Genomic DNA, 22600 nt, shown 5'->3' with positions numbered 1-22600 from the left:
TTGTGTTCTGAAAGAATTGGATTTGAGCAATGGTAACAATAAAAATAGGCGTTCATTCACATTCAGAGCGAGTATGTAACTAGAGAATAAACATGGAAAGAAAAGGCCTTGCATTCTACAAATATACTAATGAGTCGCACACACTCATTTCAGTTCTTCAATTTCATCCAATGCGTAGTTGTTGGTTGATACATTAGCATAGTTCACTTTGTTAAATCGTACAACAACTGGGTAGCGAGTTTTTGGATCCTGAGACATTTAAAACAAAATGGATAACATTCAAAGTTAAACATCATTAATAAGATTTTAATTAAAACAAAATGGATAACAATAAAAGTTAAACATCATTAATAAAATCTTAATTTAGTTGACTGTACTTAAATTTCTTACCTGATCAACAGCTACAACTGAACCGGTGCCCTTGTACCAGTAAGATTCCTTCCTAAGAACTCTCACCTGTCAAATATTATCAGTCACATATTAGATGATTTTGCATTCAATCATGATGTAGATGAGTCTGATGCAGTATATTACTATACACTACTTTTATTGTGATATACATATTAATTTTTAAAAACTTCAAAATATATAGTATGAGTTTACCTTTCTATCCAATGACAATGTAGTTTTTTTATTTTATTTAATCGGATCACCTAAAAGATAAGTATAAATATCTATCTAAATAAGCAGGATTAGTAACCTGAAAAGGAAGACGTGTTCATTTTTTTTTTTTTTTACATAACACATGCGTTTTGAACATTTGTCAATACAGCATCTATAGGTACAGCTAGATGACTTCCATCTTGAAAAGTCATATGATCAGTGATTACCACTTCATAAGATATTGATGATTTCTCACTATTTGTAATTCAATACAATATCAATTGGATCCTTTGTTTGGTAACATTTCTGCAGAAGTTTAACTTTCATATATACCGATAATAAAGACACTACCAGGTCACTTAAAAGATAACTACAAGTAATTATCCTTCATAGAAAATAAAAAAAATAAAAAGTAAAATTAGTAACCTGATAAAAGATGACTACAAGTAATTATCGTTCATTAAAAAAATGAAACCTGAACGCATAAACACTTACTTTTGTTCCTCTCTTGGGTCCAATTGGAGGTGGCTTAGGCTTAGCAGCTTTGGTTTCAGCAGCTGGTTCAGCAGTGGCGGCGGCAGCTGGTGGTGCAGCCTCTTCAGCAGCCCTTACGACGAGTCTCGGGGTGGCGGTGGTCTTGCCGTTGGAGGAGAAAAATAACATAGTGGTACGAGAAGTAGTGTTACTGTTGTTAGAGGCAACATTTGGAGTTGCCACCAAAAAACTTGATGCAGCACAAGCCATATTGCAACTTGCCATAAGGTCTACTTGATTGTCTTACTAAAGATTTACGAGAAATTTGGGTGTGTTGATGAAGAGAAAATAATGACAGACAAAATCAGGGTAGATTGAGAGGTTTTGAGTTAATGAGGATATCTTTTTCCTGGACGACGAGTGAACTTGTGGCATGCTGCTATTGCTCCATCCACTAGGAATCTGCCACATAGTTACCATATCCCATTCTTTTGGATAATGTCATCACTTCTCTTTTGTCTTAACGACTACTATTTATTTTCCACGCATTGTTTTTTAATTTTTTAAATAGGATATTTTATTCTTTTAGGCAATCATGTAAAACACAATTGGATAGCAGCGACCAAATAGTCATGAATATTCGAACTAGTAAGCGACTATTTAACTTTCTCCAAATTGAATACAAATTGCTATTGGTCTCCTGGGACTTTTTCCAAATTGAATACACAATACACCCATTCAAATTGTCCAAATAATATTCTCACTTATGGCAGGTTAGCAAAACACCCATTTAAATTTGTTTTGAACTTCATAAGGAAGGTCGGTTGCATAGAATATTCAAACCGTTCAAAGTAGATGATGAAATGAAAAAATTAACAACGTTAAAACCATAATTTTTATCTCTCAAATTTGCATTTAGAAGTTAGCACTATAACTCATCTCAAATTGACAATATTTCGCACATGTAATCATTTAAAAATGGTTGAAGTTCAGTCATACTTCATCCAAAAATTGGATAACTTCATGCAAAATCGATTAAGTTTAGGCATCCAATTTTTCCTTGCCAATAATCCAACAATTTCAGGCAAGAATGTAGAAAGTTCACTACCAAACTTTACAGGAATTTTTGCAACTTGATCGTGAATGTCTGAAGTTGATTTTTGAGGAGGCTAATATTGCAAAGCTTTAAAACAACGGCTATAGTTTAAATGGACACCCCTAAAGGCGTTTATCTGTGCACTTCGCTTCCAGAATTGTGATATTTTCAGTTTAGAAAGCACTAATTGGCCTAGATAAATAAGCTCCGGCAATTTGCAGGATTGTCCTCCGCTGGGGGTGGTCTGTAATTTTTGTCCCTCAAAATGGTAGTCTTTAACTTTTGTCCTTCAGGCAGAATTTGGGCCTTAAAGGCAGAATTTGCACATGAATAGAATTTGCAAATTTCTACCTTAAGGCCCAAATTCTACCTTAACATGGCCAGATTTGCAAAATTCTGCCTTGCGATTTCTTTTCTTTTTTCTTTACTGAACTGGGGTTTCAACCCACAATCTCAGAGTATTAGGCGAAGGGTAAAACTTAAAGAGCACTAATTTGAAGGACAAAAATTAAAGACCACCCCAAATGAAGGACAATCCGCGCAAAAAAAAACAAAAAAAAAAAACAAAAAAACTCAAGTCCAATCCACAAGCCCAACCGCGCAAATTGAACCGCTTTGGCGCCTAAAATACCTTCCCCTCTTCTTCATAATTGAAAGGGGTTCAAATTTGAAAAGCTTGATCAATCACTTCACTTAGGTTTCCCAAAAATTGAACTTTCAAGTCAACAATCACCATAACGTAATGAAGCGAAGATTCAAATCTGCTACTAAACGTCTACCAAAAACCCTAACCTCTTCAATTGGAGCTTTCACTCAACCTCAGGTCCTAAATGATGATCGATCCGGTATTGACGATTACTTTGGAACTTAGTTTCATTTCCAGCCGATACTCACTTGAAATTCACATTTTTTTTAAAAAAAGAATTATCATCGAAATTTATATTTGTGTTGGCTCCTAGATAATTTTTTTCAGCTACTTGTTTACAATTTGACGTTGATTGTAAAATGGAATGCGTATGCAATACATTTGTTGCCTTGATTCGAATGTTATATATATATAGTTTTAAATATATACTTATACTAAGTCTGAACTGATTGTCACAAAAAAAGTGACTAGTCTTCTGGCATTCTGCATTCATCGACTTGAAATCCTGAAGTCTCTGTGCAGTAATACTCCCCGTCCCAATATTTGTGATACTTTTATCTTTTCGTGAGTCAATTTGACTAAACTTTGAAGTTAAATTGGATTAGAGTAACTCAATTATTTAAGATTAAAATTTATATATTTGAAAACTACATGATCAGTACTATTTATTACAACTTTTCTCATATCAATTTGGTGAAAAGATACATCTTAAAATATTGGTTAAAGTTCATGCAGTTTGAATCTGGGGAAGCGAAAAGCATCACGTAAATTGGGACAGAGGGAGTAATAAGTTAAGTTGTCTTAGGCCAACTTTATTATGTGTAAAAGTTCCTAAAAGTTGTAACAAGGGAATGACCATTGACTAGTGCGAGGTGGGCTTTGTGGATTTAGTCACTTCTGGGAGATTTGCAATCACAAAATAGCTTACACATATTGAACATAATGACTTTGGATGAGTCAGATTGAAGTTTTCAATTTTACCTGTTTAACTCAAGGCTAGCTCAAAAGATCGTAGTCCAACCATGAACGAAGGAGGTCTTAGATTCTACCTTTTCCCTTATTTGTGCAGTCTTTTGCTTGCATTTTCATAATTGATAGGCTTCTTATCAGCAGCAATATGTTAAGCGGAACCCATCATGATGCTATGAACATGAACGATTTGAGTTCCTTGACTTATATCAGCACCCATTATCCCCTTTTTCAGGATCATGTGTTTTTCTTTTGGATTAATTGGTCATAGCTGTTGTTAAACAATGGCGTATTGGCATGTGTATGTCATATTGCATAACTTCACCTAGTTGTTTCATTTTCTTTTTCTTTCATTTGTTTGTTTTGGTATCTTATCTATTACAACAGCAATAGCAACATTGTAGCATTTAAGCTTTGGTATCTTACTTCTTATAGCATTAAAAATGTGTCTTGAAGCTCATTTCATTCATAAGCTCTAAAAACAAAATAGTTTATTTACACTGCCAAACCAGATGAATATTGAATAAAATGAATTTGGAGGTGATTACAGCAATATTTCTCTGCTTAGTTATCAAATGGTCAAAGTCCTAATGTAAGCAAACGAGGTGCTAGATTTAAAACCTCCCCCTTATTCATGAAGTCTCTTGTTTGCCATTTTTTTATGTTTGTGTGTTTCATGGCAACGGCATTTTCTTAGCCGTAAAGATGGTATGAACCTGAATTATTTGAGATCCTGGCAAGTATCAGATACTGCCACAGTGACACCCTACTTCATATGAGTTTTGCTTTTGGATTAAATGGAGAGATCTGGACTTACAGTGGATTTGTCATTAGTTCATTATGTTTATATAAGATATTTTTTGGCTTCATATTTCTTGCATTTTGATTTGATTTGTTTGGCCACTTTTTCCTCTATCTCATTTATTGTCGTGTTAAAATTTTGTGCTTTAAAGTAGACCAGTGCCACCCTTTGTCCCCCTGTTATAAAATAAAGTTTGTAGGATTTTTTATTGTTAGATTTGAGCAACGCCAAAAAGGCCAGATCCCCAGATAACAAAGCAGATCCTCTTCCAAATGTTGGAAGAGTTGCATTATCCAAAAAATATCAGACAGCTTGCAACCCCAGATGTAAGATTTTTCTTCTTTTTGAGCACTCCTCTTTTTAATTACCTATGTCCCAATCATTTTATGATTTCAGAAAATGTTAACTGTCTCATCTATATCCCTCTAAATTATTTAAGAACTGATAGTATTGTTAGGGCAGCCGATATGCCCAAAACTTCAGAGTATGCTTTCTTCAAGAAGTTGAAAAAGGATATTGGCCATAGTAATTCAGATCTTCTCCACAGAGGGAGTAATCTATCAAAGATCACTCAACCTAGTAATTGCATCTCAGGTGGGTTGCATTTTGATTTCTAACTAGCAAACTTTCTGGTTCCTCAAAAGCTTTAAGCAAATTCAGTTTGCGTTTATTTTATTTAGAAACCACCTTTATTTGAAAGATTTAACTAATTATGCCGAATATGCAGACAGACCGAGAACATACAACGTGCTGAAGTGCCCGGATAAGGACCTTAAAATCCCAATTCAAGTAGAAAAAGAATATCAGACTAATGAATGCCAGTCCTTTTCACTTGTTGATGGTGTCATAGGTAGGAAGCAGATTATACTACGTACAAGTAATATAGCATCTTGACTCTGTTTGGTCAATTATTAATTTTGATGATCATCATGGTACACCGAAATGCAGGCATATCTAAGGAGGCAAAACTTAAGTCTTTTTCACTCCCTACTGCAGTGACTCCTGTAGATTCAAATTTGAGGCTGTCACCCCTTGCAGGTCCATCAAATAATTTAGGTTATTTTCAATCAGGCATTCAATACTCTCTTAAACAATGATTCTTCACTTAGGATACTGAATGCATAATTACTCTATCATCCATCACCTCTCCCTTTCCATGGATAAATATCAACTTGTGAGATGGATATGGGAAGAACTAGAATGGCTGCTTCATTAGTTAGCATTTATATTTATCCAAGAAAATAAGGAAGACAAAGCACTAGTGAATGATGTTACTGGATCCTTCACATTGAGACCTTCCTTAATCTTAGTGTTGCAACTCTGAATGCTCCTTATCATGAAGTTATTTTAGTGTTTGAAACAGAGGTAAATATCAATGCTGTACATTCTCTATAGTAGTGGATGCAGAAGCATCGCAACTTGTACATTGTATCAGCATTACAGGCTTTCTTCCCAATTTTGTTTCATTTTTCTTTTAGGAGTCCAGGAAGGGGTTGGCGCCTGTGCTTGGAGAAAACTCTGAAAGCTAATGTCCAATAAAAGTTTCAACATAATCTTTAAGTCGTTTGAGCTTAGATTAAGGTCAATCTCCCAAGTGATTCCTTATATTATCACTCTTATGGCCATAGCTTTGGACACTAGAAAGACCCCAAGAGGAGGCTTTCTTAGCCATGATGAAACAAAAATGAGAACCTCGTCTGTTTGAATATGTGCTCCATTGTTTTTAAGGTGGCGAATCATATCTGTATCTTGTTTTGTCTGTGTTCTTTTGTTGTGTTAGCTATTAACTCAGCCAACTGGTTAAGGTGCTTCATTTTTAGCAGTTAACAGTGCATATGATTAGACTTAGACGTATACATTTGTTCAGAGACATTTATTTCTTCCTTATCATTCATAGGGAGCCAAAACTCTGGTAATGGGATTTTTGCTGCAAAGAGGCAGAAACTTTGTGAGCGGGCAAATAAACTGTTTCTTGACGTCGAGAAACTCAATTCTGAAAGGTCAACCAGGTTAATGTTTTCAGTTGCTTTTGTGTCTTGATAAACTAGTTCCATCTCAAGTTGAGATAGGTTTCCAGGTTTGATTTGGTTTCTGCACTTCTCAGCCGGCTGTTCCCTGGAAGGAAGGAGGATGAAGTATGATCTCTATCTTTTTCAGGAACTATATAAGTTTAAATTCTTTTCTTTTTCTTGACTTCTGATACTTGAAATTTCAGGATCTCTGGGATTCACAGTTCAGGAAAGGGGAAAATGCAAGTACTAGCTCACTTGCATATGCTAAGCCAGATCATGCAAAGACACGACCTCATTCAAGGCACATAGAAGATGTTACAGTACCAGAATATAAGATGAGCCAGAGAGATTGCTGTCCCAGTAATTTCTTTGGTAGGCCAAAGGAGAGAGTTCCCCTAGAGTTGGATAACTTCACTTCTGCCGTTAATCTCATTGACTATGACTTGGAAACTGGTTTGCACTACAAAGTTGTAGATAATAGTCAAATTTCAAATAACAAAATAACTATAAGTTTGTGGGATCAGAGTGATTCATTGCCTTCATTATCCTTTGACCGGCATGGGCTTGCTGATCATTTCCTACCAGATAGACTTCATAGTGCAAATATACCTGTAAGTAGAGGAGCACAAAACTTGTTCTTAGATTGGGATTTCAATGAGGAGAAAAATGATCCTGTATTAGCTATTACTACAATCGGAGGGAATAAATTGTGTTCACCAATAGCCACCTCACGGCACATTGATTACCAGCAGAGTACAGAAAAGACGCTTGATGCGCTGGCATTGTGTTCATCCTCTTTATTTGCGAACTCTGGATATTCTGATGCGCTGCCATATTTTTGTTCAACAAAATTTCAGCAGAAACTCTTCCCAACTGATGTCTGCTCCATGGATTTTGGAACGATTCTTGAACATGAGGAATATGAAGTTGCAAGAATGGACCAGTTTGATCTACCCTTGCTATGTAACTCAGAGCAAGATCCTCTGGAAGGTCGTAATCCTGAGAATCAATTTGAAATTGGCAATGAAATCGTCCCCTATCTAAGTCATCATGGGAAGAATCATTGTGATTCTGATGCCCTCTTTTCAGCAACCAGTTCCCCGTTGCAGAGGGGTTTATCTACTTATCATGCTCTAAGACTGCCTCATAGAGAAGATGCAATTGGTCTAACACAAGAGGAGATCAAAAACAGCTTGTATGGTTCAAACCCAAGAGATATTGCTCCTCAATCAGTTGAACAGGCACTCAACTCTGACGTCTGGTTCTGTTGCAACTCTGAAGTAGCTTGTGACAAAGCAAGTGGTGGATCTCTATTACTTGATAATGCAAGCTGGATTACATCTGTTGAAGAAATTTCTCCTGATCATTCTGATGAATGGATATACATCTGACGGATCCTATAATAATAGGATGGGATTGTTAGGTTGCCCCTTATCCCAGTAAAGGTATGTTCTTCTCCGTGATCGTCTGACATATGGCCCTGTTATACTTATGTTGTGCTTGAGATTCAGGACCATGTAAATACATTTAGTTCAAAACCAAATAGACTTCTTCTTTTCCAATAGAATGGAATTCCACAAAGGAAAACATTGTTCATTTCTGGGCGTTTCTTGCTCTAGCATGACATTAATCTACTATGTGCAAGTCACCATTTTCTGGAAGCATTCAACGCCAGATACGCAGTGCTTAATGGTAACAAATGACTTGCCTGGCTCTCCAGCAAACTTCTGTATGGAAACAGGCAATTCCCAAAATTAAGGTACGTAGCAGGGCCTGTAGTAGTACATCGTTTTTTAAGGTTGCAAATAGAAAAATTGAGTAGTTCTGGTTTTTCGTTATTCTAGGTTTCATTCACCAAGTAAAAAAATGTCTCATAGGTATCTATACATTCACCCTCAAGATTTCGATCTAGTGGTAAAAGCGCAACAAATGATGTGTGAGTAAGGCGCACATTACGGGTTTGAAACCTGCCACAGACAAAAGCCTGGTGTTTTAGTGGAGAAGGGTAGAGGGGCAGGTCCATTATCCACCAAGTCTTTTACCATGTGATATTAGACCTCGGGGATTTCTCGATTATTAAAAAAAAACATTTCTAGTATATTTTGTATTTGCTGATGGCACTTTCCGGACAACATTGCTGCAAGAGTCCATTAGTTTCTTTTACCACAGAATGTGACACTGCATACCACATGTTTAGTTGGAAAGGCAAGGATAGCGAAAGTTACAAGTAACTATATCCAAATTTAGAGGGTTGGCGATTCTCATAACAGTACAACCTGTTTTTATAGGAAAACTGTTATGAGCCCTCCAATTTGATTCTATACCATTTCATACAATCAGTTGTCCTCTTCAAGTTCTCAAAACCATTTTGGTCTTAGTTTGAAATTCTTGTTCCTGACTCCTTATGTGGGGTACTAGTATATAATAATAGAATAGTCAAATGTCTTGAATTATCATGCCTGGGTCGTAAAAGTTCTTAGTAATGTTATCCAATTTGGAGGGTTGGAGGTTCCTAATGATAATTTTGTACAGGTAGCTAAAGGTGACCAATTGGTCAATTAAGTGTGTTGGAACCATAAGGTCTCAGATTTATATTTCAAGGAGGGAAAAACATTAGGTGAATTCTTTCCATATGTGTTTTGTCTAAGTCTCAGTAGACAAAGTGACCCGGTACTAGTAGGAGGTAGCAGGTACCCCGTGGAATTAGCCGTGATTCTAATGGGAAATAGTAGGTACCCAATAAAATCAATTGATGCCCAAACACCACGATTACAAAAAAAAAATGGTTAGAAGCCTTCCAATTTGAATATACACCTTTTCAAAGTTGTGTGACCTTTCAATCTCAAAATCCTTTTTGTCTTTGCTTGAAATTGTCAAGTGTGATATTATCATGCAATGTGCTTTTTGTTCGTTTTCCTTTCAAAAGCTGGAGGTCAACAGTGAAGTGTCAATTACTACGAGGAATAATACAAAAAGAATGTACTAACATGAGCAGCTTTGTGGAGAATATAGACAAAAAAGATGTGTTAACATCTGTCGAAAGGTACTGTGGCGACCTTTTACTATGTCTGTCTATCCCTTTTGTCGAACACACCAGCTCTTATTCATTTTGTTTCTTGGCTTCTAAAGAATATTTCTCAAAATGTCTCCTATCACTATCAGTATGCCTAAATATTTCTTTAGTCAGTATTAATCCTATTGGCTAGTTTAAAGCATGTGAACATGAAGCCGACCTTTTTACGTACTATTCTTAACAATGAGCTCTTTTATTCGAATCTTTATTCCGCTTTTAGCAGTGCATCAAAAGGTGTTTTTAGTTTTTCCATTTTTTGAGTTTAAAGTTTTTATTTTATTTTATAAACTTAGTCATGTCTTTTGTTTCTATTGCGTCCTTCGAAGAAGGAGAGACTTGCTTAAGTAGGCGTTTGGCCATAGATACCAAAAACAAATTCACTTTTTTTGAAATTTTTGAAGTTGGAGTTGGAGTTGTGTTTGGCCATAATTTTTGAAATTGTAGTTTTTGATGAAATGTAGTTGTAAAAAGTGAAAAAAAATTGAAAAAAAAGTTTTTCTTGTTTTTGGTATATTCCAAATATTTATGGCCAAACGCCCAAAAGTAAAAAAAGTGAAAAAAAATTCCGGAAAAAAATGAATAATTTTTATAGCCAAACGGCACCTAAATATTATCTCCGAAGGTTTGGTTTCCATTACATATATCATTTTAACAAAAAAAAAATTACAAGAGATTTGTAAAATTAAATATGTGAGATCTTCTTAGGGGCATTTCTTTTCTATTCAAATTATAAGTGGGTATAGTGGTTGTTTGGTACGTAGACAGAATTATCCCGGGATTATAATTTTCTCATCTCTTGGGACTAATTTATCCCTTCTAGGAGATGGGATAAAATAATCCCAGGATTAATGGGATAAGATGGGATATCCCATCTTTAAGTTTGGGATGCACTGTATACTTTGTTTGGAACAGGGTATAAATTTATAACTTCTACCAAACATGGTACAAAATTAATCCCACAGTTAGTGTTGAGATATCCCAGCTAATATCTTCTACCAAACAATCTTGGCCATTAGTTGGGTACCTAGCTTAGAATATATGGGTTCACGTGAACTTAATAGTTTCCCTCATATATGTATTAAGAACCATTTAATGAGCATTCAAGGGTATGGCCTAGTGCTCGTTAAAGTGGATTGAGAATCATGAGGTAGCAGGTAAATAACTTAACCTTCAACCAAGTGCACCATTTAATCTTTTTGTAGTATGGATTTCAGCAGATAGGATTATACTAATTTTAGAAAATATATACATAAAATACCTAATTTTACGGAGAGACCATGTGTTCACGTGCCCCAATTTTAGTAGCTAAAATCGCCCCTGCAAGTAACCAGTAGAATTAGTTGAGGTGCATGCCTGCTGGCTCAAACGCCGTGATTATAAAAAAAGATCCACTACATATCTTTTAAGTATTTTGTTGTAAATCAAATTATTATTGTAAATTAACCCAAGATTGCCATAAAAACTCATAAATTTCAAATTCTGGATCCGCTGCTGTTTCCGTATAAGTTCATCAATTATTTATGATAATGTCATGTTTTAACTATAGATGTAATTTTTGAGAATATATGGGTTCACGTGAACTTGATAGTTTCCCTCATATATGTATTAAGAACCATTTAATGAGCATCAAGTGTATGGCCTAGTGCTCGTTAAAGTGGATTGAGAATGATGAGGTAGCAGGTAAATAACTCAACCTTCAACCAAGTGCACCATTTAGCCTTTTTGTAGTATGGATTTCAGCAGATAGGATTATACTAATTTTAGAAAATATATACATAAAATGCCTAATTTTACGGAGAGACCATGTGTTCACGTGCCCAAATTTTAGTACCTAAAATCGCCCTTGCTACCACCAATGGAATTAGTTAAGGTGCATGCATGCTGGCTCAAACGCCATGATTATAAAAAAAAAAAAAAGATCCACTAAATATCTTAAAGTATTTTGTTGTAAACCAAATTATTATTGTAAATTAACCCGAGATTGCCATAGAAACTCATAAATTTCAAATTCTGGATCCGATGTTGTTTCCCGTATAAGTTCATCAATTATTTATGATACCGTCATGTTTTAACTATAGATGTAATTTTTGAACAAGGTGGATTCAAATTGTACTGGTAAAAATATTTTCAGAATTGAAAAAAGATGCAGCCCATCGTTCTTTTCTTAGGAAAAAAATAAATACATTACAATTTTTGCATCTTTGAGTTCATCCATTTTTTGGCTGATCAATTACTCTCATGTTGGGGTATGTTCTTGTTGTTTAGGCCCGTGAGTGATATATTTGGTCATTATAGTCACCTCTAAGATTCTTCCCACTTGGATAGTATCATGATCCTTAGCTTGTGCCCATTGGCTCCTTTTGTATTTTGATTATCTATGCTAATTAGTTCTTCAATAAGCATGTGTACTGAGGGTGTGTTTTTCTATGATGGAAAATTTTCCATGTTTGATTGGTCAGAATTTTTTTAAAATATATTTTTTTAAGAAAATAGTTCCATTAAAATTAATTAAAATGACCCGTAGTAAAAGTGTAGAAAACAGAAAATAAACTTCATATTGATTGTCCCCTCCCTACTATTCAACAAACATCACTATTCTATAGTCTCCATCCCACCATGCCCACGCACATACGCCACTCCATTCCATATTTTTTGTTTACTTACCAAATATAAAAGTAAAAAAATCTTGCCAAAACATACTGATCCAAACTAATGTGCGTATAAAAATTAGAAAAGCATCCAACTGGGACCAAAATGCTCTTAATTCTTTTTTAATAGGAATGGATGACCTGATGCGATGTAAGTAATATTATACATTTGCTGCATTAGATTGTTGCATATCTTATTTAGGAATATTTAACGTCATTAGTTGCATGCGGCAATACGGATTATTATTACTAGGAAAATACGAATTGTTAATTTGCATTTGGAAAAGTCACGGCAAATCCGAGAGAAAGGGACAATTTTCTTATTAGTTAGCCCTAATTTTCCAGAAAAGATGAGAGAATATTAAATAGAACATTAAAAGATTAATGCTGAAACTATAGGCAAATCATTAATAACTTGTTCAACTTAGCTAACCGAAAAGAATTAATGCTATGCAATCGTTTTCACTTGCACGTGTATATTCTATAGACAGTAGGCTTTCCTTACCTAAGTTAAAAGTTAGTGGTTAAGAAGTCACAATATGAACTAGGGTGCCTATCATCTGTTCACATGAATTATTAAAAAATATATATATATAAAATTAATCTACCTGTAACTTGCACAACCAAGTTATGTCTGAACACTATATCCGAAACAAAGTTCAGTTAATTTGAATCAGTCAGTCGAACAAACAAAAACTATAATTCTCCATCAAAATAGGAAAAGAATTAGTTTCTTGCATGACCCATTCTAAGTTTGCTAGATACAATTATGCAAATATGAACCTTGTATTATTACTGATTGTAAAACAAAAGAACAACGCTGAGTTTAACTCCAAAAAGAAATTGGAAACCTTATTAAATAATAAGGAGTATATCGTAACAATTAAATTACATAATGGAGTAAAAGTTCCTTATATTAACAGCTTATATAACTTAATCCAAAAAAGACATTTAACGATATTTTATTATATCGCATTGGGAACAGTTTGCACCTAATAGTCGACAAAACATGCGCAATGATGGTACGAATAAAAAAACATGAAGGCGAAAGTCAGCTAAGTTGAGCTAAGAAATCAATCCTCATTATTATAGTATGATTATATTTTATATGATTATATCCATATGGAATATACATGGTTGAATATATAACTGGTGGCCTGAATAAAGAGCCAAGTTAACTTATTAGGCACGTATTTGTATGATTGTAGTATTATACTTCATGTATCCCATATTACTTGTCCACTTTTCTCTTTACACGACCTCTAAGAAAACATAAATAAAAGTATACTTTTATAATATTATCCTTGTTTTTCTCCAATAAAATGTACTCTAATCAATATTGGCTACTCTAAAAAATAATTAATGTTAAGGTCAAAATTGGAAAACTTTAATTAATTATATCTTAGTTTTGTAAATAGATAAGTATTTGGGACGGATATTCTTAGTAACGTGGACAACTAATATGAGACTGAGGGAGTATGTGATAAACCAACTTATTACTTATTGAAGTATAATTGGTCCATTGTAGCTTGCAAACTATCTTTGATAAAGGCCGGTATAATTAGTTTTGAGTGTGTATAAATTCCGCAATAATTTTTAGTGGACTCAAGACATCATTTTACACCGATCAATGGTGCAATAAGTGAATTTTCTCTTTTTACCTTATTGTAGTCCAGTTGACCCATTATGATTCGATATTGAATTTAGTGTATTTGATGATTTTTTTTTACCCGGTGTCCAATGCTCGCATTAGAGTCCGATTAAATTCGGATCTCACGTTGCAGGGCTCTTTTGAGGGCAGTGCTCTTAATGAGATTTTTTTTTTCATTCTCAGGGCTTGAATTTGAGACTTCTGATTAAGAATAGAGGGATCTCAACCATCTCACCACAACCCATATTAATGTATTTATTGAGTTAATGATAACAAAATTGAGAAATAAAAACTGTACATTTAAAAAGTGCATAAACAAAGAACTATAATTCCCAATAGAGCCTCCAACGAAAAATAACTCTAATCTTTATTTTTGACACAGTTAAGCTAGTATATAGTGCATAATCAATGTATAATTAGTCTGCATATTGATTATAAACTTATTACAAATTATAAAGTGACAATGACTATATACTATTACGACTAAACGAAAGAATTGTTTTAGAGCCTGTTTGGATGAGCTTATGCCTATAAGCTGTTTTCAGCTTATAAGCTGTTTTAGATAAGCTAAGTCAAATGGGCCCAATTATTTTTTTGAGCTTATTTTAAGCACAAAATGACTTTAAACTGGCCAGTCAAACACTCAAAAAAGCTAAAAATAGCTTATAAGCAACTTATAAGCCAATCCAAACGGGCTCTTAGTCGGCTGACTAAAAATATGAAGATCTGTAATATTTTATGAAGAGTGGATTTCATAGTATCTTATCTTAGCAAAGAAGTGTCACAATGGTTGGATAGGGGTTCCTCTTGTGTTGTACTCCTTTTGGTAATAACTCATAAGTCCCTATTTGAGATTTTTAGCCAATTACATGGTTCTCATCTATCTGGACCTACAAGTAAAGGTACCATCATTTGGAAATTAGCCTAAAATCCACTTGGTTTGGTTGAATTTTAAGGGAAAGTGTCTTTTTCTCTTTAATTGGTAGTATAATAATGCTTGAAAAAGCTGTCATCAATAGTAAATGTATAAGATTTTGCAAGTGAGTTGTCAACGTCAAAGGACAAATGAGCCAAAAACATCAATATGGAACTAATCATAAGAAAACTACTTTATTATATGCATTTTCATTATTTTATACTATGCTTTAATATGTTGTTTTTTATAATTGTAGTACAACTCCCTTAGCTTTGCATTGGAGATCTTTTTGTTCTTTTGTGTTAAAGATTCTCTTGATCTTGAATAAATTAATGGACACATCCTATCTTATTTCCTTCAAAGACAAAGTTTAGAGGAAGGAGGCCAAAAAAAAGAGACAAATTTTTGAATAATTTGATGATTTTCATTTTTATTATGATAAAACTTTGTGCAATATTGGAAATGTGAATAAAACCTTCCCTTATAATCTCACATTAAACAATGGATCTTTTCAACTGAATTGTACCTGTAGTAAAATGGAATTTTATAGAACTTTCATGTTAAGAAAAAAAAAAAAAGGAAAGAGAAATATTTCAAGTATAGGAGTGAATACTACGATGATACCGAAATTTTGAATGTCAGAAATATTTTAAAAAAATATAAATTAGCATGTAAAATGCACATAAAATCATATAGTAATAATTGCTCAATCTGTCAAATATGTTATTAAATCAATAGTTACTTAATGAGTCACTAACTGTCGTATTACAAATTTGAAACTAAGTTAAAGTTTCTAAAATGCGAAAATAAATGTGGAAGCTATCTTATAATCTCGTACACACTCTGTTCACTTTTACTTGTCCAGTATTTTAAAAATAAATTTTTACTGTTACTTCTCACTTTTAGCATTTCAAGAGAAGATAATTTCTTTTTTTCTATTTTACCCATAATATTAAATACTCACTTCAAATTCATACACCAATTAATATGGGTATATTGATACATTGTGCACTTCTTTTAAGGGTGTGTCATATTAAAAATGGACAAGTAAAAGTTAGCGGAGGAGTACTTACACCTGCTTGTCAATTTCAATGCATAGGCATTAAATTGATGGATTCACTTACCTAAATGTTGAAATTGGTCACAACATTAAATTCAAAATATGATCATGCAATAAGTGTAATTTAGAAATTTCAACAACCCTTTGACGGTGTACCTTTTTAATATCTCAAATTATTTATCGTGTTTATTAAAAATAGTTATCTCAAATTATCATTTTAGAAATTCAAAGCATAATTAATTATCTATTCTCCATTTTACCGTAAGTAGAATTTTATCATTAATAGAAATGACACATAAATAGAGTAAATATTTAGTAAAAAGAAATTATAATTTAGATATAAATAAAAAAATTAGTCAAATGCTCCTTTAATTAATATTTCTATAAAGTAAAAAAATAACAAATAATTTGAAACAAAGAAAGTGGTATGATTAGGAAATCATGATTGGCTATAAACAAAGCCGCGTTTTATGTGGGGGCACTTTTGATGGAAAAAAAAAAAAAAAGTGGGGTCGAAATACAATTATCCGAAACCATAAGGATCTTTCCTTGTCAGGTCAATTTAATTGTAGTATTTACTAATGAAGCATACCTATTTTATTTTTATGTTCTTATTAATCCACAAAATTTTCACTTCACTTCACTTCTTCTCTCTCTCTCTACTCTCAACGTGATCGGCGACACATATGAATGTTTTCCGGCGAGTTTCCCACCGGAATGTCAGTTTTCAGTTTCCGGCGAACTCTTTTTAGCTGACGTGGCACTTTTATTTTCAGTTTCCATTTTTATACTCTCTTTCGATCTCCTTTGTTTGTAAGGTAATTCGAATCAGATTCTCTTTGTTTTTTTTTTCTTTTTCTATTTCTCGTAATTTCGTTTTTTTTTAATTTATTTATCGGATTTTAGCGTTTTAATGTTTTGTTGTTTTTATCTGCCATTTTGTGTCTGTTTCTTTTTTTTTTTTTTTTTTTAGGGTTCACACTACTTGGAATTACTCGTTATTGTTAGTTATTTTTTTAAAAGTTCCTTTTTTTGGTTGTTTTTTATGAGTTTGTTCTGGTTTTTTACTTGAGTGTTTGATCTGAAGTTACATTTGGACTTTTGTGTATTTTCTCGCTGCATAATGTAGGGCTGAAGAGTGTAATATATGCAACAAATTGTTGAAAAAAACTAAAATTTTTTTGTGTCATTTATTTATCTTCTTGGTCAATTCATTGAAATTCCATCTAATAAAAAGGAAATATTATATATCTCCATAATAATGGATAGAAATGCACTCAAGGGTGTGACCTAGTGGTCAATAAAGTGAGTTGAGAATCACGAGGTCTCAGGTTCAAATCTCAGCAGAGTTACCTGCTGGTACGAGATGGCAAGGAAGCCATGGAATTAGTTGAGGTGCACACAAGCCGGCCCGGACATCATGTTATCAAAAAAAAAATATCTTGATAAAAAGGAGTAGTTCCTCACCCCGGAGCTACTTTTCCATATTCCTAGTTAATGGTTATAATAATTCTCCTTCCTCGGTGAAGATGTTTGAGAAAATGCATCTTTTGTAGCTTCACACATTGGGATCCTTGGCATGAATATCTGAAGTGTCTCTGTTTAGAGGTAGCAGAATGAGGGGGCAAATTGCCTGATTTTGGATTTTCTCTATGATTTTTTAGAGCTATAGTTTGTAGATAACATCTTTATTAAATCATCTTACTTATTTCTTCTGGGTTTTCTGCATGACATCTGTAAGCTTGTCCTTTATGTTCTGGTTTTCTCCTAATTTGTTCTCCTTCTGATCATGGCTCCAATGTTGTATGTTTATACTCTGTTTATCTAATCTAGCAATTTTTTTGGTCATGAATGATACCATGTTCTGGCAATTTTCTCCCTTCTCTCTTTTTGAGTAGATATAAATACCTGTGTAGGCATATTTTGTTGACTCGAACACATGCCTATTTCTTTGACATATGGAAAATTGAAATTGTTGGGGTGTGATTGTTTACTATTTGGATAATAATGTTCTATGAGACAAGGATGGATGCAGCACTGTGGATTTACATGGTTAATTGTGTGTGTGTCTCAGGTGGTGAGATGAATGGGTTTCAGAATGATAAAAATAGCAATCTTGGAAAACCCTTTCCAGGATGCTTGGGACGAATGGTGAACCTATTCGATTTAAATTCTGGGATGGCAGGAAACAAGCTTCTTACAGATAAACCACATGGTGATAATGAATTTCTTTGCTATATATTTTTCTATAGCGTTCCATCTTTGACTTTTGAATCCTTTATTGAGAACCACATAAACAAGACACTCTGGGTTAATGATAGTTTTGTAGGTAAAAACATCACCGTTTGTTCCAGTTACACCTTTTTTTTTTTGTTTTTGATAAAGAGTGGCCATTAGAACATTTTTGTGGAGTTGACTCTTCAAACTTGGGAATGGTGCATAAATAGTATTGTTGGCAGAAGGCTAGTCGCCTACCAAGTTCAAAAAAGATATTTTGGATGTCATGGGTTTGCTGTGTATGAATTGTGACTGCCTCCATCTGGAGCTTTTCTCATTTTGCTTAAAACCAAGAGCTCCTGCAAGAACGGCTGGGTTTAGTTTGAATTCATATGGATGATATTTGAGTATTTGATTCTATTGTTTTTGCATCCTCTAACCGTGAAACTGGATTTGTGTTGACTTGGTCCATCTTACTGCAGGCTCTCTTTCGAGGAGTCAATCGGATGTTGTCAGGATGTATCCTTCTGAGGATCAAATAGAGGAAAAAATGGTATATCTTCACACTATCTATAGATGATATTATTATTAATTAAGGAAGCAAGATGAGCTGGTTTTTGCAGAATTTGACTTCAATACTAATGCTTAAATAATTGTGCGTGCAGATTGTTTCAGATTTGAAGAGAAACAGTTCAAACAGGAAATCAAATGGAACACCAATGAAAATGCTTATAGCCCAAGAAATGTCCAAGGAAACAAACTCTTATCAGAATCCCCCTAGTGTTGTTGCCAAGTTGATGGGCCTTGATGCTTTTCCAACTCGAAGATCTGTTTCAGCTACACGAAGTCATTTTGGAGGTCATTCTCGATGTCATACTGATTCCTCTTTCAGTTATTGCCAGCATGAAGACGGATCCTTAATGGAAGAAATGCATCAGGAATTTCATCAATGTCCAGAACATAATGAATATAAAGATGTCTATGAAGTTTGACAGCAACCCACAAAGATAAACTGTGTGAGAAGCAAATCTCCCCAAAAGACAAGACACGACGAAACCAGTATTGACAAGAAGGTAGCTTTTGTTCGTCAGAAGTTCATTGAAGCTAAATGCCTGTCTATAGATGGAAATCTTCGCCAGTCTAAGGAATTCCAAGAAGCATTGGGCGTTTTAAGTTCCAACACAGATCTATTTCTCAAGTTTCTGCAAGAACCCAATCCAATGTTTTCGCAGCAGTTACAAAAGTTGAAGTCCGTACCTCCTCCTCCTGAGACAAAACGAATAACTGTTCTTAGACCAACAAAGATGGTGGATAATAGTAGATTTGGTGAATCAGTAAGCAAAAATGGAAAAGAGATGAAGAGAGCCATCCAGGTGGGTCAGGGAAACGGGGTCGACGAAAGCCATTGTGCGATTGCCCCTCCTGCACCAGGTTGGAATATTGATGAAAATACCGCTCAGCCGACGAGGATAGTGGTGTTGAAACCAAGCCTTAGCAAGGTGAACAATTGCAGGGCTGCAAGTTCTCCACCTTCAGCGTCACCAAGAGCATCAGAAGCTGAAATGAACTACGCAAACATAGAGGATAATGAAGCTCAAGATTCAGGAGAGGTGGCCATGGACATAACACAGAAGATGCGAGAAAACCTTGGTGGACACAGAAGGGATGAAACTTTGCTTTCTTCTGTGTCTTCCAATGGCTACATTGGTGATGAAAGTTCATTTAACAAGTCTGAAAATGAGTATGTAGCAGGAAATCTCAGTGATTCAGAAGTCATATCACCAGTTTCTCGGCACTCCTGGGATTACATTAATAGATTTGTTGAGCCTTATTCTTGCTCTTCCTTGAGCCGTGCATCTTATTCCCCGGAATCTTCAGTTTCCAGAGAAGCCAAGAAGCGACTATCTGAGAGATTGGCAATGGTGGCATCTAATGGAAGTCGTCCGGAACAAAGACATTTACGAAGAAGGTCCAGCACATTAGGTGAGATGCTTGCTCTTTCTGACACAAAGAATGCTGGAGGAATGGAGCAGAAGATTAGCAAAGAAGAGCCCGGAACTTCAAATTCCAACTTGATGAATAATTCCAATTGTGATGAAGGCATTGATGAGTCACCAAGGAACCTCTTGAGGTCTAAATCTGTTCCTGTATCTTCGACTGAATTTGGTACGCAGTTGAATGTGGATGTTCGAGGTCCCGAGACAGGTAAACCCAACCTTCCCGAAGAGACAACAAAGCCAAGAAGCACAAAATTGTCACTGAAAAGTCTGTTGTTCTCAAGGAGCAAAAAACCAAGCAAAGACAGCGGGAGCCATCTGCAATCCAACAATGAATTGCAGTCTGGTGTTAAGTCTTCACATTGTCCTGCAAAAGTTGATCCGGGGCGTGAGTTCTTGTCAGCCGATCTTCGCAGATCACCAGACAAACTGGTTTCCCAGAATTTATTTGGGGAGCAAGGGAAAATTTCTCCTGAGGTAATGTACTTACCTCTTTCAAAGAACAATTCCGGGTGATACCTTAGTGTGGTTTTATGGGTCAAATTATGGGAAATCAGTTTGGTTCCATTTGTCTCATTCATTTAATTTGATGGTTATCATCTGTGTTCTCTGAAAAGTTGGTGATAGGCGCTGTCACGCTTTTTGATTCGTCTCTTGCAATTTCTTACATACCTTTTTTATATCTCTTTTGATATCTGTTAAAGATGTATGAGGACAATTTATCGCACCAACTGTAATAGGATTGATATGACTATTTCACAGATTGTCTGCTTACAAAAACTATACAAAGCTCATTTATGTTGTACTTTTATCAGGTTGGCCTATTTGTATCAAAATCTTTGCCTTTGGAAAACCAATGTGAGAGCCAGGACCAACCAAGTCCAATATCTGTTTTGGATACAACATTTGAAGAGGATGAACATCCAGCATGTATATCCTCTGGCAGGACGAAGCCAGATCATCATGGTAAATCATGAACACCTAAATCTCTAGTTTCCCTTTTGCTTTTAAGTTTTAATATATGTGCTATATGTGCAACTTCTAGTTTGACCTTTTCTTTTGTTTGGATCACATCTTACAGGTGGTGAGTTGTCTGTTGACTCTATAAGGTGCAATCTGATTGACAAATCTCCTCCAATAGGATCAATTGCTCGTACTCTGTCATGGAACGATTCCTGTGTAGATACGGCCAGTTCAGTTCCTGTAAGACCATCCGTATCCACTTGGCGGACAGAGGGAGAAGAAAAAGAATTGTTCTCTTTTGTTCAAACATTATTAACGGTGGCTGGCCTTGATGAAGTGCAATCTGATGCATTCTTATTGATGTGGCATTCGCCTGATAGCCCTTTGGATCCATCGCTAAGAGAAAAATATGTTGATCTCAGCGAGAAGAATACACTACACGAGGCCAGGCGAAGGCAAAGGAGATCAACCCGAAAACTTGTGTTTGATTGTGTAAATGCAGCGCTGATTGAAATTGCAGGATATGGGCCGGACACTTGCCAGGGAGCCATACCTTACGGTGGGGTCAGCAATAATCTCCCAGAAGGAGCTAAATTGATATTGGTGGACCAGGTGTGGACCCGAATGAAGGAATGGCTTTCTAGTGAGGTGAAATCTCTCTCTGGTGATGATGGGGACATAAACAGCCTGGTGGTTGATGGAATGGTGAGGAAGGAGGTTGTGGGGAAGGGGTGGCTTCAATATTTGAGACTAGAATTAGACATTGTAGGAACAGAAATTGAAAGGAAGCTGCTCGAAGAGCTTGTGCATGAATCTGTAGTTGAATTTACCGGTAGAGTGTGGTAAGTTTTTTCCACTTATTTTTGTTTCCCTTGGCATTTTTGTCTCAAACTACTTATATAACAACATTATCTCCTGTATTATTGTGTTTGCCAACAATGCTGCAAACATTGTTTATATTGCAAATCTTTTATGTTTTGCGTCTTTAATTGTTTTGCATTGCATGCTTTGATTCTGGTCTAGTTGTCATTGGTACAGTCTAACTATGTAAGCCGACACAAATGCAGTTTTTTACACTTGCCAATTGACCTAGCTTGTGTTATCAATTGGTGGTTCTCCTAATTTTGCTTTTGAGCTATCGACAATCGCAAGTTACGATGCATTTCAGAGTGTGGCTTGACGTTCAATTACTTGAACGAAAACTATGAGAGACTAAATAGTCGAGGCGTGCATAAATTGGTCCCATGAATCTCTTTTAGTTTGTCGTTTTAAGCTTCGTAAGATTATGCTTTTTTTTTCTTCTCCTTTTTCTTCTTATTATTATTCCTAGTTTTTCTGCCTTATAATTTTGGGCAGCCAATGTGATCACTGGCACGTTCCTTCCCCAAAGTATGTGACTTATTTAAGAGCTCATTTGTCCTGTCTGCCCAGAAGTTACCAATAGCCATTATTAGTTCATTGAAGAAGTCTTCC

General features: G+C 35.0%; 3 protein-coding genes across 16 annotated transcripts; 2 read left to right on the top strand and 1 right to left on the bottom strand.

Annotated features, from left to right (window-relative positions):
• Positions 1-33: 33 nt before the first annotated feature.
• On the bottom strand, positions 34-1465 carry LOC132607665 (photosystem I reaction center subunit IV A, chloroplastic). Its single transcript, XM_060321757.1, has 3 exons — positions 1099-1465; positions 391-456; positions 34-249 (listed from the first exon to the last, which is right to left on the bottom strand). The coding sequence occupies exons 1-3, from the start codon at positions 1360-1362 to the stop codon at positions 145-147; spliced, it is 435 nt and encodes a 144-aa protein (XP_060177740.1). The 5' UTR covers positions 1363-1465; the 3' UTR covers positions 34-144.
• A 1173-nt stretch (positions 1466-2638) lies between these two features.
• LOC132607591 (uncharacterized) lies at positions 2639-8266 on the top strand. 13 transcript variants are annotated; one of them, XM_060321705.1, is made up of 8 exons: positions 2639-3018; positions 4790-4916; positions 5053-5184; positions 5318-5440; positions 5539-5646; positions 6488-6599; positions 6668-6725; positions 6806-8266. In XM_060321705.1, exons 1-8 carry the CDS (start codon positions 3004-3006, stop codon positions 7991-7993), a joined length of 1863 nt encoding a protein of 620 aa, XP_060177688.1. In that variant the 5' UTR covers positions 2639-3003; the 3' UTR covers positions 7994-8266. The 13 variants fall into 13 exon arrangements, with proteins under 13 accessions (XP_060177688.1, XP_060177662.1, XP_060177680.1 ...); XM_060321679.1 differs by having other exon boundaries at positions 2641-3018; positions 4806-4916; positions 6488-6590; positions 6695-6725; XM_060321697.1 differs by having other exon boundaries at positions 2642-3018; positions 4806-4916; positions 5539-5628; positions 6488-6590; positions 6695-6725.
• An 8289-nt stretch (positions 8267-16555) lies between these two features.
• On the top strand, positions 16556-22116 carry LOC132607576 (uncharacterized). Of its 2 annotated transcripts, XM_060321609.1 has the most exons (6): positions 16556-16768; positions 18025-18165; positions 18650-18720; positions 18833-20641; positions 20980-21130; positions 21246-22116. In XM_060321609.1, exons 4-6 carry the CDS (start codon positions 19388-19390, stop codon positions 21971-21973), a joined length of 2133 nt encoding a protein of 710 aa, XP_060177592.1. In that variant the 5' UTR covers positions 16556-16768; positions 18025-18165; positions 18650-18720; positions 18833-19387; the 3' UTR covers positions 21974-22116. The 2 variants fall into 2 exon arrangements, with proteins under 2 accessions (XP_060177592.1, XP_060177601.1); XM_060321618.1 differs by lacking the exon at positions 18025-18165.
• Positions 22117-22600: the final 484 nt, after the last annotated feature.

This window comes from Lycium barbarum, chromosome 1 (assembly GCF_019175385.1).
Source record: "Lycium barbarum isolate Lr01 chromosome 1, ASM1917538v2, whole genome shotgun sequence".
Taxonomy (NCBI): Eukaryota; Viridiplantae; Streptophyta; class Magnoliopsida; order Solanales; family Solanaceae; genus Lycium; species Lycium barbarum.
The sequence above is the reverse complement of the archived record's forward strand: the minus strand, read 5'-3'. Positions and strand labels throughout refer to the sequence as shown.

Bases quoted from the DNA above. Each gene is read 5' to 3' on its own strand.
- LOC132607665 (XM_060321757.1), bottom strand. From the start codon at position 1,362: ATGGCAAGTTGCAATATGGCTTGTGCTGCATCAAGTTTTTTGGTGGCA. The intron at 457-1,098 runs GTAAGTGTTTAT...AATATTTGACAG, and splicing joins GACCCAAGAGAGGAACAAAA to GTGAGAGTTCTTAGGAAGGA. The intron at 250-390 runs GTAAGAAATTTA...TAAATGTCTCAG, and splicing joins CAGTTGTAGCTGTTGATCAG to GATCCAAAAACTCGCTACCC.
- LOC132607591 (XM_060321631.1), top strand. From the start codon at position 2,916: ATGAAGCGAAGATTCAAATCTGCTACTAAACGTCTACCAAAAACCCTA. The intron at 5,185-5,317 runs GTGGGTTGCATT...CCGAATATGCAG, and splicing joins ACCTAGTAATTGCATCTCAG to ACAGACCGAGAACATACAAC. The intron at 6,726-6,805 runs GTATGATCTCTA...TTGAAATTTCAG, and splicing joins CTGGAAGGAAGGAGGATGAA to GATCTCTGGGATTCACAGTT.
- LOC132607576 (XM_060321618.1), top strand. From the start codon at position 19,388: ATGTTTTCGCAGCAGTTACAAAAGTTGAAGTCCGTACCTCCTCCTCCT. The intron at 20,642-20,979 runs GTAATGTACTTA...TACTTTTATCAG, and splicing joins AAGGGAAAATTTCTCCTGAG to GTTGGCCTATTTGTATCAAA. The intron at 21,131-21,245 runs GTAAATCATGAA...CACATCTTACAG, and splicing joins GACGAAGCCAGATCATCATG to GTGGTGAGTTGTCTGTTGAC.